Source organism: Scyliorhinus canicula, chromosome 11 (genome assembly GCF_902713615.1).
Source record: "Scyliorhinus canicula chromosome 11, sScyCan1.1, whole genome shotgun sequence".
Classification (NCBI taxonomy): Eukaryota; Metazoa; Chordata; class Chondrichthyes; order Carcharhiniformes; family Scyliorhinidae; genus Scyliorhinus; species Scyliorhinus canicula.
Genome location: NC_052156.1, coordinates 4,843,734 through 4,858,887, shown reverse-complemented (window position 1 = coordinate 4,858,887; position 15,154 = coordinate 4,843,734). Strand labels below are relative to the sequence as shown.

Below are 15,154 nucleotides of genomic sequence, written 5' to 3'. Positions count from 1 at the left end.
GTCTATAGTTACCGGGGTTATCTCTACTCCCCTTCTTGTACAAGGGGACAACATTTGCTATCCTCCAATCCTCTGGCACTATTCCTGTAGACAAAGATGACCCCCCCCCCCAAAAACGACAGCGACCACCACGTGGCAAGAACAAAGGGACTGGGCAAAAGCCCCTCTCGCTCTCGTGAGTGAGGAGAGAGGAAGGGGGAGAGAAAACAAAAACGGACCTTTATTTCTTTTTGTAAAAAAAAAACCCCAAAAGAAAACTGTTAAAGAGAGAGGGAGGGGTCGCTCCCAGCAAAAGTAAGTCCATCTGAGAGGAGTTGCATAAAAGCGGGGAGGGGGGAGAGAAAATAATTAAGAAATAAATTAATAAAATAAAGGGGTAAAGGAAAGAAGGGAGGGAGAGGGGGGGGGGGAAATAAAAAAAAAAAATTAAATAAAAATAGGGTGCGGAAAAGGGGGGAAAAGAAAAACAAGGGGAGAAGAAAAGATGAAAGGGAAGGGGGAGCAAAAAATGCCAGAAGGGAGCTAGGGGAGAGAGGGCACCAGAAGCAGACGGGACAAAGGGCAAGCCAGCTCAGGCGAACGAATCAGCACACGAAGCGGCGGGACGGATGTATCGCCGCATCAAAAAGAGCTGGACAGACAGGTACCCTCTCCCCTGGGGTTAGAGGGGGGCGTGAATTGGAAGGCAGCCTTTGCCGAGGTGGTGAGGGAGCAGCTGCAGGCAATCAAGGCAGGGTTGAAAGCGGACGCAGAGGCCGCAGTACAGGCAGCAGTGGCCAGGGCCATGTCAGGGGTGCAGCAGGCTCTGACCAGATTGGAGGAGAAAGTGGATGCCCAAGGGGAGAAACTGGAAGCCCAAGGGGAGAAACTGGAAGCCCATGAGGCAACCATTAAAGAGCTGGAGAAAGCAGCGACCGACATGAGCAACCGGGTAACGGCCCTGGAGAGGGAAGTGGCGAGACTGGGTGCAACACAGGGGAGCCTGAAGGGCAGGGTAGACGACCAGGAAAACAGCCCAAGAAGGCAAAATTTTAGGATAGTGGGCCTGCCAGAGGGGACCGAGGGCAGAAACCCCACAGCATATGTGGCTGCGATGCTGGGCACCTTAGTGGGGAGGGATACTTTTCCCACCCCACCGGAAATGGACAGAGCTCATCGGTTGCTGCGCCCGAAGCCCAAGGCAGGGGAACAACCGAGAGCAGTCATAGCCAAACTGCACCGGTACCGGGATAGGGAGACAATCCTGCGCTGGGCCAAGGAAAATAGAGCCTGCAAATGGGAAGGGCTCGCCATCCGAGTCTACGAGGATCTTGGAGCGGACATAACTAAGAGACGGGCTGAGTTCAACAGAGCGAAAGCAGCTCTCTACAAGAGCAAAGTGCGTTTTGGTTTGCTGTACCCAGCAAAACTCTGGGTCACATACCAAAACAAGGAATATTTCTTTACAGCCCCTGCTGAGGCGAATAGGTTCGTCGAGGAGCACGGGCTGGAAAAACACCACGCCGACGGGGGGGGGGGGGGGGGGGGGGGGCGAGGCAAAGCCGCCCCCCCCCCCCCCCCCCCACCCCCCCCCCCGGGGCAGGAACACCCAGAACAAAAAAACAACCCACTGCCCAAGGGACCGCTCCAGGTGGGAGGCCAGGCCCCAGCACGAGGGAATGGGAGTACCGGAGAAGGGAGAGCAGGTGAGAGGGGCGCAGGGTAAGGTGGAGGAGGAGCGGGCAGAAAACCGTAGAGGCCGGGCAGAGGAGAAGTGGGACAGCAACCTCCGAGAGGGGAGCCACTGTACTAGCAGGAAAGCTAGCGATGGGGGCACGCAACAAAGCAGGGCCGCGGCGCACCCCCAACAGGGGGGAAGGCGCCAGGCAGGGGAGGGAGGGGATCACCCATCAAAGTCGGGAGAGCAAATGGGGACAGGAATAGGGGATAGAGGAGCAATGCAGGGACGAAGGGACAAAAGAGGCCAGAAAAGGAACAGGGCCACAAAGTGCCACAACCAAGGGCTTGAAATAGGGAACCGCTGAAAGCACCCACCCAGTACGGTCTGTGGGCGAAGGGGGCCCCCGGAGTGCAGGGGACTACCCGCGTGGCGGACACAGTGGATGGCCATGGCGGGTGCCCCCGGGACAAGGGGAAACCCCGGAGCGCAGAGACCCGACCGCATGGGGAGAGCAGTGATAGTGGCCATCCTGGACGGCCCCCTAACAAAGGGAAACCCCAGAGGGCAGGGCCGCGTCCACCGGACAAATATGGTTAATCCCACAGGATCGAGGGGGCAGAAGCCCCCCACCAGGATAATCACCTGGAACGTAAGGGGACTTAACGGCCCAGTGAAGAGATCTAGAGTCCTCACCCACCTCAGAAACATGAGGGCCGACATAGTCTTCGTCCAAGAGACGCACCTGAGGGAGCAGGACCAACTGCGGGTAAGAAAGGGCTGGAAGGGACAAACCTACCATTCCTATTATGGGACAAGGGCCAGGGGGGTGGCAATCCTGATTGACAAGAGGACAAGGTTTAGGGCGACAAAGACGGTTACAGACCCAGGGGGGCGGTATGTCATGGTCAGCGGGGCCCTAGATGGGGCGCCGGTAGTTCTAGTCAACGTGTACGCGCCCAACTGGGAGGACACGAGCTTCATCCAAAAGACCATGGCAGAAATCCCGGACATAGCGACGCACCGACTAATCATGGGGGGGGGACTTCAACTGTGTACAGGATCCAAAGACGGACAGATCAAACCCCAAAACGGGGAAAACCTCAAGCATGGCAAGGGAACTCAGTCACTATCTGGAGCAGATGGGAGCAGTGGACCCCTGGAGATTCGCCCACCCGGGGGAGAAAGAATTCTCCTTCTTCGCCCCAGTACACAACGTGTACACCAGAATTGACTTCTTTGTGGTGGGGAAAACGGTGCTTCCAGGGATAGACAAGGTGGAATACTCCGCAATTGTGATATCAGACCACGCCCCGCACTACATGGACGTGTGGCTGGAGACGGGAAGGGCTCAGCGCCCCACATGGAGGTTGGACGGTGCCGTACTAGCTGACAAGGCCTTCAGCGAAAGGATAGCGCGGGCCATAGCGGAGTACATGGAGAACAACCAAAACGGGGAGGTCTCATCCTCCACGTTCTGGGAAGCGCTTAAGGCCGTACTAAGAGGGGAAATCATTGCCTTCAAAGAGATAGGGAGGAAAGGGTGGCTAGGCAGAAGCTGGTCGACTCCATACTGGAGGTAGACCGTAAATACTCCGAGGCCCCGACCGTAGAGCTCCTGGCGGAGAGAAAAGAATTACAAAGGAACTTTGACCTGCTCTCCACCAGGAAAGCAGTACACCAACTCCGCCAGGCACGCGGGGCAGTGTACGAACACTGAGACAAAGCCAGCCGCCTGTTGGCACACCAGCTGAGAAAGCAGGCAGCCAGCAGAGAAATTGCGCAAATCAGAGGTACCAGAGGCACGTTGGAAACGGAACCAGAGAGGATTAAAGAAACCTTCAAGGCCTTCTACCAAGAGCTGTACACCTCGGAGCCCCCAACGGGGAAGGCTGGGATGAACCGGTTTCTTGATGGACTGGGCATACCAGTCGTGGGAGAGGGCAGAAAACGGGATCTGGAAGCACCACTAGCACTGGGAGAGATCATGGACAGCATTAGCTCCATGCAGACGGGGAAGGCGCCGGGACCGGACGGATTCCTGGCGGACTTGTACAAAAAATTTGCGACAGCGCTGGCCCCGCACCTGCGGGAGATGTTCACAGACTCGCTAGCTAGGGGCACACTGCCACCCACGTTAGCACAGGCCTCAATCTCGCTGATACCTAAGAAAGACAAAGACCCAACGGAATGTGGGTCATACAGACCCATATCTCTGCTGAACGCAGACGCCATAATACTGGCCAAAATCCTAGCCAAAAGGCTAGAAGACTGTGTACCTGAGGTGGTCACAGAGGACCAGACGGGCTTCGTCAAAGGTAGACAGCTTACCGCGAACATCAGGCTCCTGCTGAACGTGATAATGACCCCCTCCGGGGAGAGAACACAAGAGGTGATCGTCTCCCTGGACGCAGAAAAGGCCTTCGACAGAGTCGAATGGAAATACCTCATAGAGGTACTGGAGCGGTTCGGGCTTGGAACAGGGTTCACCGCTTGGGTAAAGCTCCTATACAATGCTCCCATGGCGAGTGTACGGACCAACAATACCAACTCCCAATACTTCCAGCTGCACAGGGGCACCAGACAAGGATGCCCACTGTCCCCGCTGCTGTTCGCACTAGCAATCGAACCGCTAGCAATCGCGCTCAGGGCAGCAAAAAATTGGAGGGGGATCCGAAGGGGAGGTAGAGAGCACAGAGTCTCATTCTATGCGGGTGATCTGCTCCTCTATATCTCGGACCCACAAAGCAGCATGGACGGAATCATTGCGCTCCTGAAAGAGTTTGGAGCCTTCTCGGGCTACAAACTCAACATGAGCAAAAGTGAGATCTTCCCAGTACACCCGCAAGGGGGGGGGGGGGGGCAGCATTAAAGGGGCTGCCGTTCAAACAAGCCCGACACAAATTCCGCTACCTGGGGATCCAAATAGCCCATGACTGGAAAGGGATCCACAAATGGAACCTCACCAGCCTGACGGAGGAAGTTTAAAAAGGACCTGCAAAGATGGAACACACTCCCGCTCTCCCTCACGGGGAGAGTCCAGACGATCAAAATGAACGTACTGCCCAGGTTCCTCTTCCTGTTTAGATCCATTCCGAACTTCATCCCCAAGGCCTTTTTCAAAGCGCTGGACAAACTTATCATGGCGATCGTATGGGGGGGTAAAAATGCTAGGATCCCAAAGAAGGTCGTACAAAAAACAAAATCCGGGGGGGGGGGGGGGGGGGGGGGCTAGCCCTCCTGAATCTACAATTCTACCACTGGGCGGCAACAGCTGAGCGAGTAAGGGGATGGATCCAGGAGCCAGAAGCCGAGTGGGTGCGTGCGGAGGAGGCCTCCTGCATGGGGACCTCCCTCCAGGCCCTCGCCACGGCAGCGCTCCCATCCCCACCCAAAAAACACTCCAGCAGCCCAGTGGTGACAGCCACCCTCCAATCCTGGAACCAACTGCGGCAACAATTTGGCCTGACCAAAATGTCGGACAAGGCTCCCATCTGCAACAACCATAGGTTCACACCAGCACTGACAGACGCCACCTTCAAAAGGTGGAGGCAGGACGGGGGGACACTGACAGTCAGGGACCTATACACGGACGACAGGATCGCAACACTGGACGAACTGACAGAGAAATTTCAGCTAGCTGCAGCTCAAAAACTTCTTACGAAAAGAGACAAGGACGTACCCACAACCGCCACGACAGACGCTACTGGACGCAAGTATCCTAGAGAAAGGGAACTGTAGCGACTTGTATGACTGACTGGTAGAAAGGGACGACACCGTACTGGATGCAACAAGAAGGAAATGGGAGGACGACCTGGGGATGGAGATAGGGTGGGGACTCTGGAGCGAAGCACTGCATAGGGTCAACTCCACCTCCACGTGCGCAAGGCTCAGCCTGACGCAACTAAAAGTGGTACATAGAGCCCACTTAACGAGAAACCGTATGAGTAGGTTCTTCCTGGAGGTGGAGGACAGATGTGAACGGTGCCAAAGAGGCCCGGCCAGCCACGCCCACATGTTCTGGACTTGCCCCAGACTTGTGGATTACTGGACAGCCTTATTCGAGGCTATGTCCAAAGTGGTGGGGGTGAGGTGGAGCCATGCCCGATAGTGGCGGTCTTCGGGGTTTCAGACCAGCCAGATCTATTCCTGGGGAGGAGGGCGGACGTCCTTGCCTTTGCCTCCCTGATCGCCCGCCGTAGAATCCTGTTTGGCTGGCGGTCAGCAGCACCGCCCAGAGCTGCAGACTGGCTGTCCGACCTCTCGGAATCTCTCCAAATGGAGAAAATCAAATTCGCCATCCGAGGGTCAGACGACGGCTTCCATAGAACGTGGGAGCCATTCATGCAATTGTTCCGGGACCTGTTTGTGGCCAACGTACAAGAGGAAGAATAGTCGGGTGGCCAAGAATCAGGGGAAATTGGACGGGAATCGGGGGAAGGTAGCCGGGGGGTGGGGGGGTGGGGTTGTTTACGGGTTCGTTATGGGGGTTTGATGGCAAGCTAAGGCCCAAAACCAAACTATAAATAAATGCCTATAAACATGTGCCTCGGCCATATTGGGGAATGTAAAATATGTATGCCGGCTAAAGGGGGCGGCCACAATTGTTGTTATGAAGATGCTTACCTGTAAATATACATGTTAAATTTTTGTGTTTTCTTTTTTCTCTCTAATAATTTGTCATATATAAAATCTGAAAACTCAATAAAAAACATTTATATAAAAAAAGGAAACCCTCCTGCACACATTGGACAAAAACGAATCCATCTAAAATACTCGAACTATAGTGTTTCCAGTCAATATTTGGAAAGTTAAAGTCCCCCATAACAACTACCCTGTTATTTTCGCTCCTATCCAGAATCATCTTTGCAATCCTTTCCTCTACATCTCTGGAACTTTTTGGAGGCCTATAGAAAAGCCCTAACAGGGTGACCTCTCCTTTCCAGTTTCTTAACTCAGCCCATACTACCTCAGTATTCGAGTCCTCAACAAATGTCCTCTCAGCCACCGTAATACTGTCCTTGACTAACAATGCCAGCCCTCCCCCTCTCTTACCACCTTCCCTGAACTTATTGAAATATCTAAACCCTGGCACCTGCAACAACCATTCCTCGCCCTGCTCTATCCATGTCTCCGAAATGGCCACAACATCGAAGTCCTAGGTACTAACCCATGCCGCAAGCTCACCCACCTTATTCCGGATGCTCCTGGCATTGAAGTAGATGCACTTTAGACCACCTTCCTTCCTGCCGGTACACTCCTGCAACTTTGAAACCTTACTCATGACCTCACTACTCTCAGCTTCTTGTGTACTGGAGCTACAATTCAGGTTCCCAATGCTTTATATAATGCTTTATCCACTTTTTTTCCTTGACTAGCACTTAAAAGCAGACTCTAGATACTTTTTAAATTCAGATGTTGGCCAAATTGGGGCATTTGAGTAGGCTGCACTTCAACCACAGCACATCAGTCTTTGAATCCCCACAGTGCAGAGGAACGTCATTCGACCCATCAGGTCTGCATCAAATCTCAGAAAGCGCACCCTACCCAGCCCCAACCCGCACCCTATTCCTGAAAACCCATCTCGGGGCAATTTAGCATGGCCAGTGCACCTAACCTGCACATCTTTAGTCTGTGAAAGAAAACCAGAGCACCCGGAGGAAATCCACGCAGGCACGAGGAGGAAGTGCAAACTCTACACAGTCAACCAACGCCAGAATCAGACCCAGATCTATGGTGCTGTGCGGCAACAGTGCTAACCACTGTGCCATTGTGCTACATGGATTTGCCCATTACAATTGAGATTATAGAATGTGTGTTTGACCATCTTGCTATCATGATACAAAGTTGTACTTTCTTACATGTGGCTTTTTTTTTTTTTACAGAAGAGGGGAGTAATATGCAGAATATATTACAAGAAATGACTGGCCAGAAGACTGTTCCCAGTGTATTTATTAACAAGGCTCATCTGGGTGGATGTGACAAAACTGTGCAGGTGATGAGGTTTTTGGTGAAAATAAATATACCCGACCACTAATAAAATTCCATACAACCTTAAATTGGTAAAGGAAATAACTGCAATTGCCTAACTCCGTTACATGTTTGTTATTTCTGCTTTATTAGTTAAGATTTCTAAATGCATTTCCGTTTCCTGTTTTCAGAAACCATGTCTGAACTGTTTGATTATGTAGTTTGCTTTAAATGGACACTTCAACTTTCTTGGTAAATGCCTGGTGTGGCGATGAAACAATATATTCCAAGAAAGTGAGGCCGGATTCCACTGTCTGTCCCAAATTAACTAATAGTACCTGATGCTGTGTTTGTGTATACCTCTGGGTTCTGTACCAGGGAGAGGAAGAGAACGCAGCCAGGCGGTTCCAGGTTTGATCCCGGCTCTGGGTCACTGCCCGTGTGGATTTTGCACATTCTCCCCCTGTTTGCGTGGGTTTCGCCCCCACAATCCACATAGTGCAGGGTAGGTGGATGGGCCAGGCTAAATTGCCCCCTTAGTTGGAAAAAATGAATTGGGTACTTTAAATTTATATTTAAAAAAAGGGAAACATAAATAAATAAATGCTTTCTGTTCTTGAGTAAGGAAGACAGCAAATTGTGAGCAATGGAAGGAGTAACTTTAGTAAAAAAAATCCAAAAGGGGAAAGAAGCTAAAAGGTAACATTTAATTGGGTGGGAAACTGGTAATGAATGGAGCAATTTTAAAAAATAGAAGCAAAGAGAAGGTAGACACATCAGCAAAGGTTAGATGGTCTGGACTGTATTTTCCACTGGTTACCTTGCAATTCATTGATTTTTTTCCCCCTGGATTTTGGGGTGGGGTTAGACATGTTCGGAGCAGTGAAAGTTGCAATCGGTGATGCTGCAGTATTTTTCTATCAATTAAATTACACTTAACTAACCAGATGGTTAATGGAACAAACAAATATTAAGGAAATTTTTATCTTGTTGGTTAGGCTGTGGTTTTCTCACTCTGTAGCCTTGAAAATAAGGGGGAACGGAGAAGAGAGAAAACACTAGTTTCTTTATATAATGGAAAACGTTGAGTATGCTAGCTAAAATAAAACCTATTTGGCCACATGTTACATTGATGTGACAAAGGTTGTGATAACTGACCTCAATTTTTCAGTCCTATGATTGTGTTGCTTCCTTGGAACATGCAAATTGGTGCTAATGCTGATATTGTTTGGCAACTTATTGGCAGTGGCAGAACCTGCATTTCAGCTGCACTAATAATGATTCTTATCGCTTGTTGCAGAGCAATTGCATAACTTTTATAGGATGCATTGTGTAACTGTTTAACTTTGAATAGAACGTTTTCAGTTCCATTCTCATGTTTTCATACTCTGGCCTTCACAAACCAAAAAGAAAACTGATTGCCTATTTTTGTACTATGAAAATTATGGCAGTAGAGGATGCTTGATACAATTATGCTTGCATTTGGGAAGAAGAGTACACTTCAGTTTACTTCAGCAGCCTATTACACATCCATAGCCCTTCTTAAAACGAAGCATGCAGACTATAAATTTAAAATATGTTTTGTTCTTTGTTTATGATGTGAGACAATTTTGTTACTGTCCTCCCCAACCTGATACCTTTCTGCGTTGAGAGAATAAGCGCAGGTAACTTGGTCAAAAATACAAGCCCAACTATTCAGTCTCATTTTTAGACATTGGCAGAAGCCTGGGAAATAGATCATTTTCCCCATTCCCTGAAGAAGGCAGAAAAATAAATGAGAGCCTAATGCAATATTTCAATTTGACTGCCCAACAGCCCAAGTGATTTGACAAAGGGAGCACCATCTCCATTCCCAAGACAAGCTTGGGATAAATTGAAAACCCCTTTTTCTGTCATCGTTGGGGAAGGGTAAGAAATAGAAGCAGCAGTGGCTATTTGGTCCCTTAATTCTACTGTGCCATTCAATAAGATCATTGCTGATCTGACTGGCCTTAACTCCACTTTCCTGCCTGTCCCCTAACCCTTAACTCCCTTGTAGGTCAAAAAATTGCCTAACTTAACCTTGAATATGTTCAATAACCCAGCCTCTCTACTTGCTGTGAAGGAGAATTCCAAAGATTAACGATCCTGAGAGAATAAATTCCTCCTCCTCCATCTTAAATAGGAGAGTCCTTATTTTAAAGCTGTGCCTCTGAATTTTAGATTCCCTTTCAGAGGGACACATCCTCTCCACATCTGCATAGTCGCTTAATCTTGTGTTTCAATAAGATCACCTCTTCTTCTTCCAAACTCCAATGAGTGTAGACCCACCTTGCTCATGAAGAAAACCCTATTATCCCAGGAATCAAGCTAGTGAACAAGTGTGATCGTTGCATGTTCTACATCAGCCTACCGTTGAATCTTTGCCTCTGCTGTTTAATGATGCTATGGTGGTGTTTAAGTAGACCAGGCCATGCAAAGTCTGTTTCAATAATTGTGTTTTTCCTGCAGGCTTATGAAGATGGCTTGTTGAAGAACCTTTTGGAGGGAGGTGAACTGTATGATTATGATCTCATAGTTATAGGCGGTGGTTCCGGAGGACTTGCAGCTTCAAAGGTATACTGTACCCGACTGGCTTTCATACAAATAGTGAAAGCAAATACTGGAAAATAGAACCTGATAGTACCTATCCATGGAATTATTGCAATTAGGTTATAATATATATATATATATATATATGTCAGAGGTTGCTATGTGCCCCATTGTTGTCATTTTTTATTAATGAGCTAAGAGTTTTTGAATTTATGCCATCTGATCTTGAATTTGATTTCCCCTGATCACTCACAAGCGGATCTTGTGTGCCTTGCAAATGAATACACCCTTTCCTGCCCAGTGCACAGGCAGATGGTGATGAAAGGTTGATCTGAATTGTTAACTGTTCCTCCATAGATGTCGCCTACTATGCTCAATGCCAGCATTTTTGTTTCTTTATTTCTGCCGTGGCTCATTTGCAGAAACCCTCATCCATGCTTGTCTCCCCTCGATACAACTATTTGACTCTTCTGCTGGTTGGCCTCCCTCTTGCACTCTACATTTACTTGAGCTCATCTAAAACTGCTGTCTATATCCTAACTCGCATCAAGTTCTGTGCTTTCTGATCTACATTGGTTTCTGGCCTAGAAATACCTCAATTTGTAACAGTTCCCATCCTTGTTTTCAAATTGCACCATCTCCCAATTCTGACCTTTTGTGCATTCCTGTTTCTTTTTGTCACTTCATCATTGATGGCGGTGCCTTCAGCTACCTGCCCCTAAGTTGTGGTAATTCCCTTCCTAAAATGTCTACCTCTCTCCATTAACCTGGCTTTGGACAACAGTTCCATTAACCTGTTGGGTGTTTGTGTCAAATTTTGTTATGTCCCTGTAGCATGCTTTGGTATGTTAGTATGTTAAAAGACACTATATAATTGCAGCTTATTGTATTTTTTCCTTTAGCCCGAGTATGTTGAAGCATGCCATGGTTCAAAGACCATAAGAAAGAGGAACAGCAGTAGGCCATTCAGTCCTTTGAGCCTGCTCCACCATTTAAAAAAAATCATGTCCATCTAATACTCACTAAGCCCACTTTCCTGCCTTTGATTCTCCTACTGATTAAAAATCTTATCACTCTCAGCCGTGAAAATGTTCATGGGCTCTGCCTCTGCAGCTTCCTCGGGTAAAGAATTTCAAGGATTCGCCACTCTTTGAGAGAAGCCCCCCCACCCCAAAACAATGTTTTGGTCTCAACTACTTTCTGGCAGCAAATTCCACAGGCTCACCACTCTCTTGGTGAAGATTTTTGATAGAATCCATGCAGTGCAGAAGGAGGCCATTCGGCTCATCGAGTCTGCACTGACCTCTGAAAGAGTACTCCATCCAAGCTCACTTTCCCGCCTTTTTTTAAAAACACGCATTTTATTCAAACCTGTATCAAAGTAGGTTACAGCAAATAAACACCCCGGGAAACATTCTTCCCAACAATCAACTATACAATTTGTACAGATTTTTCTCCTTTTTCACCCCCACCCCGCTGCGATGAATAGCTTTTCAAACACTGTCACAAACATCCTCCATCTTTTCTCAAACTCCCCTGCTGAGCCCCTTAACTCATACTTTATCTTCTCTAACCGCAGGAAGTCATACAGGTCATCCCAACCATGCTGCTACCCCCGGTGGTGATGCCGACCGCCACTCCAGCAAAATTTGTCGCCGTGCAATCAGAGAGGCGAAGGCTATGACATCGGCCTTCCTCCTCTCCCTGAGCTCCGGCTTCTCTAAAACCCCAAATATCGCCACCAAAGGTCTGGGTCCACTCCCTCCTCCACTATCCTGGCTAAGACTGCAAACAGTGCCCAGAATCTTACCAATTTTTCACAACCCCAAATGTGTGCGCATGATTTGCTGGCCGCCACCCACACCTCACACTCATTTGCTACCCCCTGAAAGAACCCACTCATTCTTGCCCAAGTCATATACACCCTGTACACCACCTTAAACTATATCAGGCTCATCCTTGCACAAGAGGAGGTCCCGTTTACCCTTCGCAGTGCCTCACTCCATACACTTCAATTGATCTCCATTCCCAACTCCGCTTCCCATTTCTCCTTGATCTTCACCACACGCTCGCCTCCCTGCTCCCCCAGCCACTTATATATATCCCCAATTCTTTCCTCCCCTTCCACATCCAGAAGCAGCAGTCGCTCCAGCAGGGTGTATCCCGGCAATCTAAGGAACCCCTTCCAGGCCTTTCGTGCAAAGTCCCTAACCTATAGATACCTGAACTCACTACCCCTTGGCAGCTCTAGCCTCCCATAGCTCCTCCAGACTGGCGAACCCTTCCTCCAAATACAAATCCCTCACCTTGACCAGCCCCACTTCCCTCCACCTCCTGTATACACACTCCCTGCACCACTGAGCTCCCTGAATACCTACTTGGAGCCATTGGATAATCTCACATTATCCACTTTAAACTGCACCTGCCATTAATTTGCCCACTTCGCTTGTTCAGATCACACTGAAACATTCTGCATCCTCCTCACAGCTCACCCTCCCACCCAGCTTTGTGCCATCTGCAAATTTGGAGTATTACATTTCTTTCCTTGATCTAACCGTTATATTTTGAATATCTGGGGTCCCAGCGCCATTTGCAGTACCCCACCAGTCACTGCTTCCCATTTGTAAAAAACACTTTGTCTGTAAATTATCAGACACTTTGATAGTTCGAGTAAAATGTTTTACCCAGGTGCCCTTTTTTTTGCGAGATGAACAAAGGGCAAGCAGAGGTTCATAATTCAATCCAAATTTATTCATGAACACAATAAAACATATCCTCCCAAAATACCTCAAATACAGTTTGCCCAAGATTCCAATGCTACCCTTGCCAATGAACTTGGTCGAGCTGCTGGTCCAATCCTCTGAACCTCAGTCATATCAGGGCCCTCATCTGCGAAGATGGGTCTCGCACTCCTCTTCCAACCGTTCTCTGATCTGCCATTGAGTCTTCTCTGTTGCCTCTGCGTCGAGTCTTCCCTGGGAAGAGTCTCAGGGTGCCTGTTTGTTATCCACCTCTTCGTGCCATTCAGACGGTTCCCTGGCCCTCGGCCAATGAGGTCACTGGGCGGGGGCTGCAACACCCAATGGAATTGTCGATTGTTACTTTGCAACTTTGCGTCCTCCTTTGTGAAGACAGAACCACAGTATGTATTTAGTTTCTCAGTTACTTTGCCCCCCATTAGAAATTCCCCTGTAAGGGACCTACATTTGTTTTCACCATATCTTTTTCTCGATGTAAAAGCTTCTATATGTACAGCCAGTTTTTATGTTCCCCGCAAGCTTGCCCTCATTTTTTATTTTCCTTTTCTTAATCAGTCCTCCTTTGCTGAGTTCCAAACTGATCCTAATCCTCAGTTTGTTGTTTTTATGGCTAATTTATATGTCTCTTCCTTGGATTTAATACTATATCTATTTGCCCTTGAAGCCATGGATTGGTAGCCATTTTACTTTCACGCTAGACAGGAATGAGCAATTGTTGCAGTTCTCCCATGCACTCTTTGAATGTTTGCCATTGCCTGTCCACTAAAAGCTGTCCTGGCTTGAGACAATTCACACCCCTTTAACCTGTGATTATCCCTCTCTGCAGTTGCTCTGTCTGGACCTGTAAAGACTTAATTACCTGCAAAGACTGCATTCAAAGTATCGTCTTGCATCTTTGACTTTGTCTATGTGTGTTTCTGGAACCCACCTCTTCATTCACCTGAGGAAGGAGCTGCGCTCCGAAAGCTAGTGATTCGAAACAAACCTGTTGGACTTTAACCTGGTGTTGTAAGACTTCTTACTGTGCTCACCCCAGTCCAACGCCGATATCTCCACACCATGACTAAAAACTAATTCAGTGCCACAGTTCTGAGTCATGCAGTACTACTCTGGACCAGCTCTATTCACTCACGCTAGTTAAATATTTTATTTGGCAGTTACCAGCATTCTTTGATTAATGGTCTTGGTAGATACTCATTAACTGCAGTTTTTAACCCTTATCTCTGTCTGGCTATTGAGATTTTTGTCGTTGCAATTTTATGGAGGTTGTGTACAATATATTGGATTTGACTGAATGCCTGATGTATGGAATAAATCTTGACTACTGTTTGACTAAATTAAAATTAATAAAATGGTGTTTTTACTGTTTACAGGAAGCTGCAAACCTTGGAAGAAAAGTCTTGGTATTTGATTATGTTGTGCCGACACCTCTGGGAGCTACATGGGGTAGGTTATTTTATGCCTGTCCTAATTTGAGTTGATGCTTTTTGATTTTCAATATCAATTTAAATATAATCACCAGTTAGAAATAACTTTTGCAACCTAAAGTCCAAAGATGTGCAAGTTAGGTGGGTTGGCCATGCTAAATTGCCCATTGTAACAGGTGGGGTTACTGAGTTACGGGAAAGGGTGGAGGTGTGGGCTTAATTGGGCTCCTCTTTCCAAGGGCCGGGCAGACTCGATGGGCCGAATGGCATCCTGCACTGTAAATTCTATGATCTGTGATCTAACCAGGCTGTATATTAGTCTTAAGATTCTCATTTTCCTACAATTCCACCTCAAACCTAGATTTTGTTTTATTTAAAGCAGTGGGATTGAAATGTTCCTCAGTGGGAAGTGAGAAGAATCTGGATGTTTTGATTTCAAAACTTGTTTGTTTTTCATACTCGGGATGCAGGTGCTGCTGACATGGCCAGCATTTATTGTCTAGCGCCAATTGCACCAGAGAATGTGGTTGTGAGCTGCAGTCTTATGTGGTGTAAGTAGAATCATACGATCATAGAAAAGTTACACCACCGCAGGAGGCCTTTCAGCCCATCTTGTCCAAGATACCCTTTTTAAAAAAAATCTTTTTATTGGCTTTTCTCATATTTATAAACAGTTGTGTATATGCATTACATTTTTCTTGCTAAGTACCCGCCCAAACCTGAATGTTGTCCAGTCTTGCTGCATGTGAGGCAGCAGGGTAGCACAGTGG

The 15,154-nt window shown here is 47.9% G+C and overlaps 1 protein-coding gene across 1 annotated transcript in view; it reads left to right on the top strand.

The window, feature by feature from the left end:
- Window positions 1-15,154, top strand: part of txnrd3 (thioredoxin reductase 3) — a 79,213-nt gene that overhangs the window by 9,814 nt on the left and 54,245 nt on the right. Inside the window, exons 3-5 of the mRNA XM_038812132.1 lie at window positions 7,543-7,652; window positions 10,118-10,222; window positions 14,331-14,403. Coding sequence (XP_038668060.1) covers window positions 7,543-7,652; window positions 10,118-10,222; window positions 14,331-14,403 — 288 coding nt within the window. The remainder of the gene's footprint in view (window positions 1-7,542; window positions 7,653-10,117; window positions 10,223-14,330; window positions 14,404-15,154) is intronic.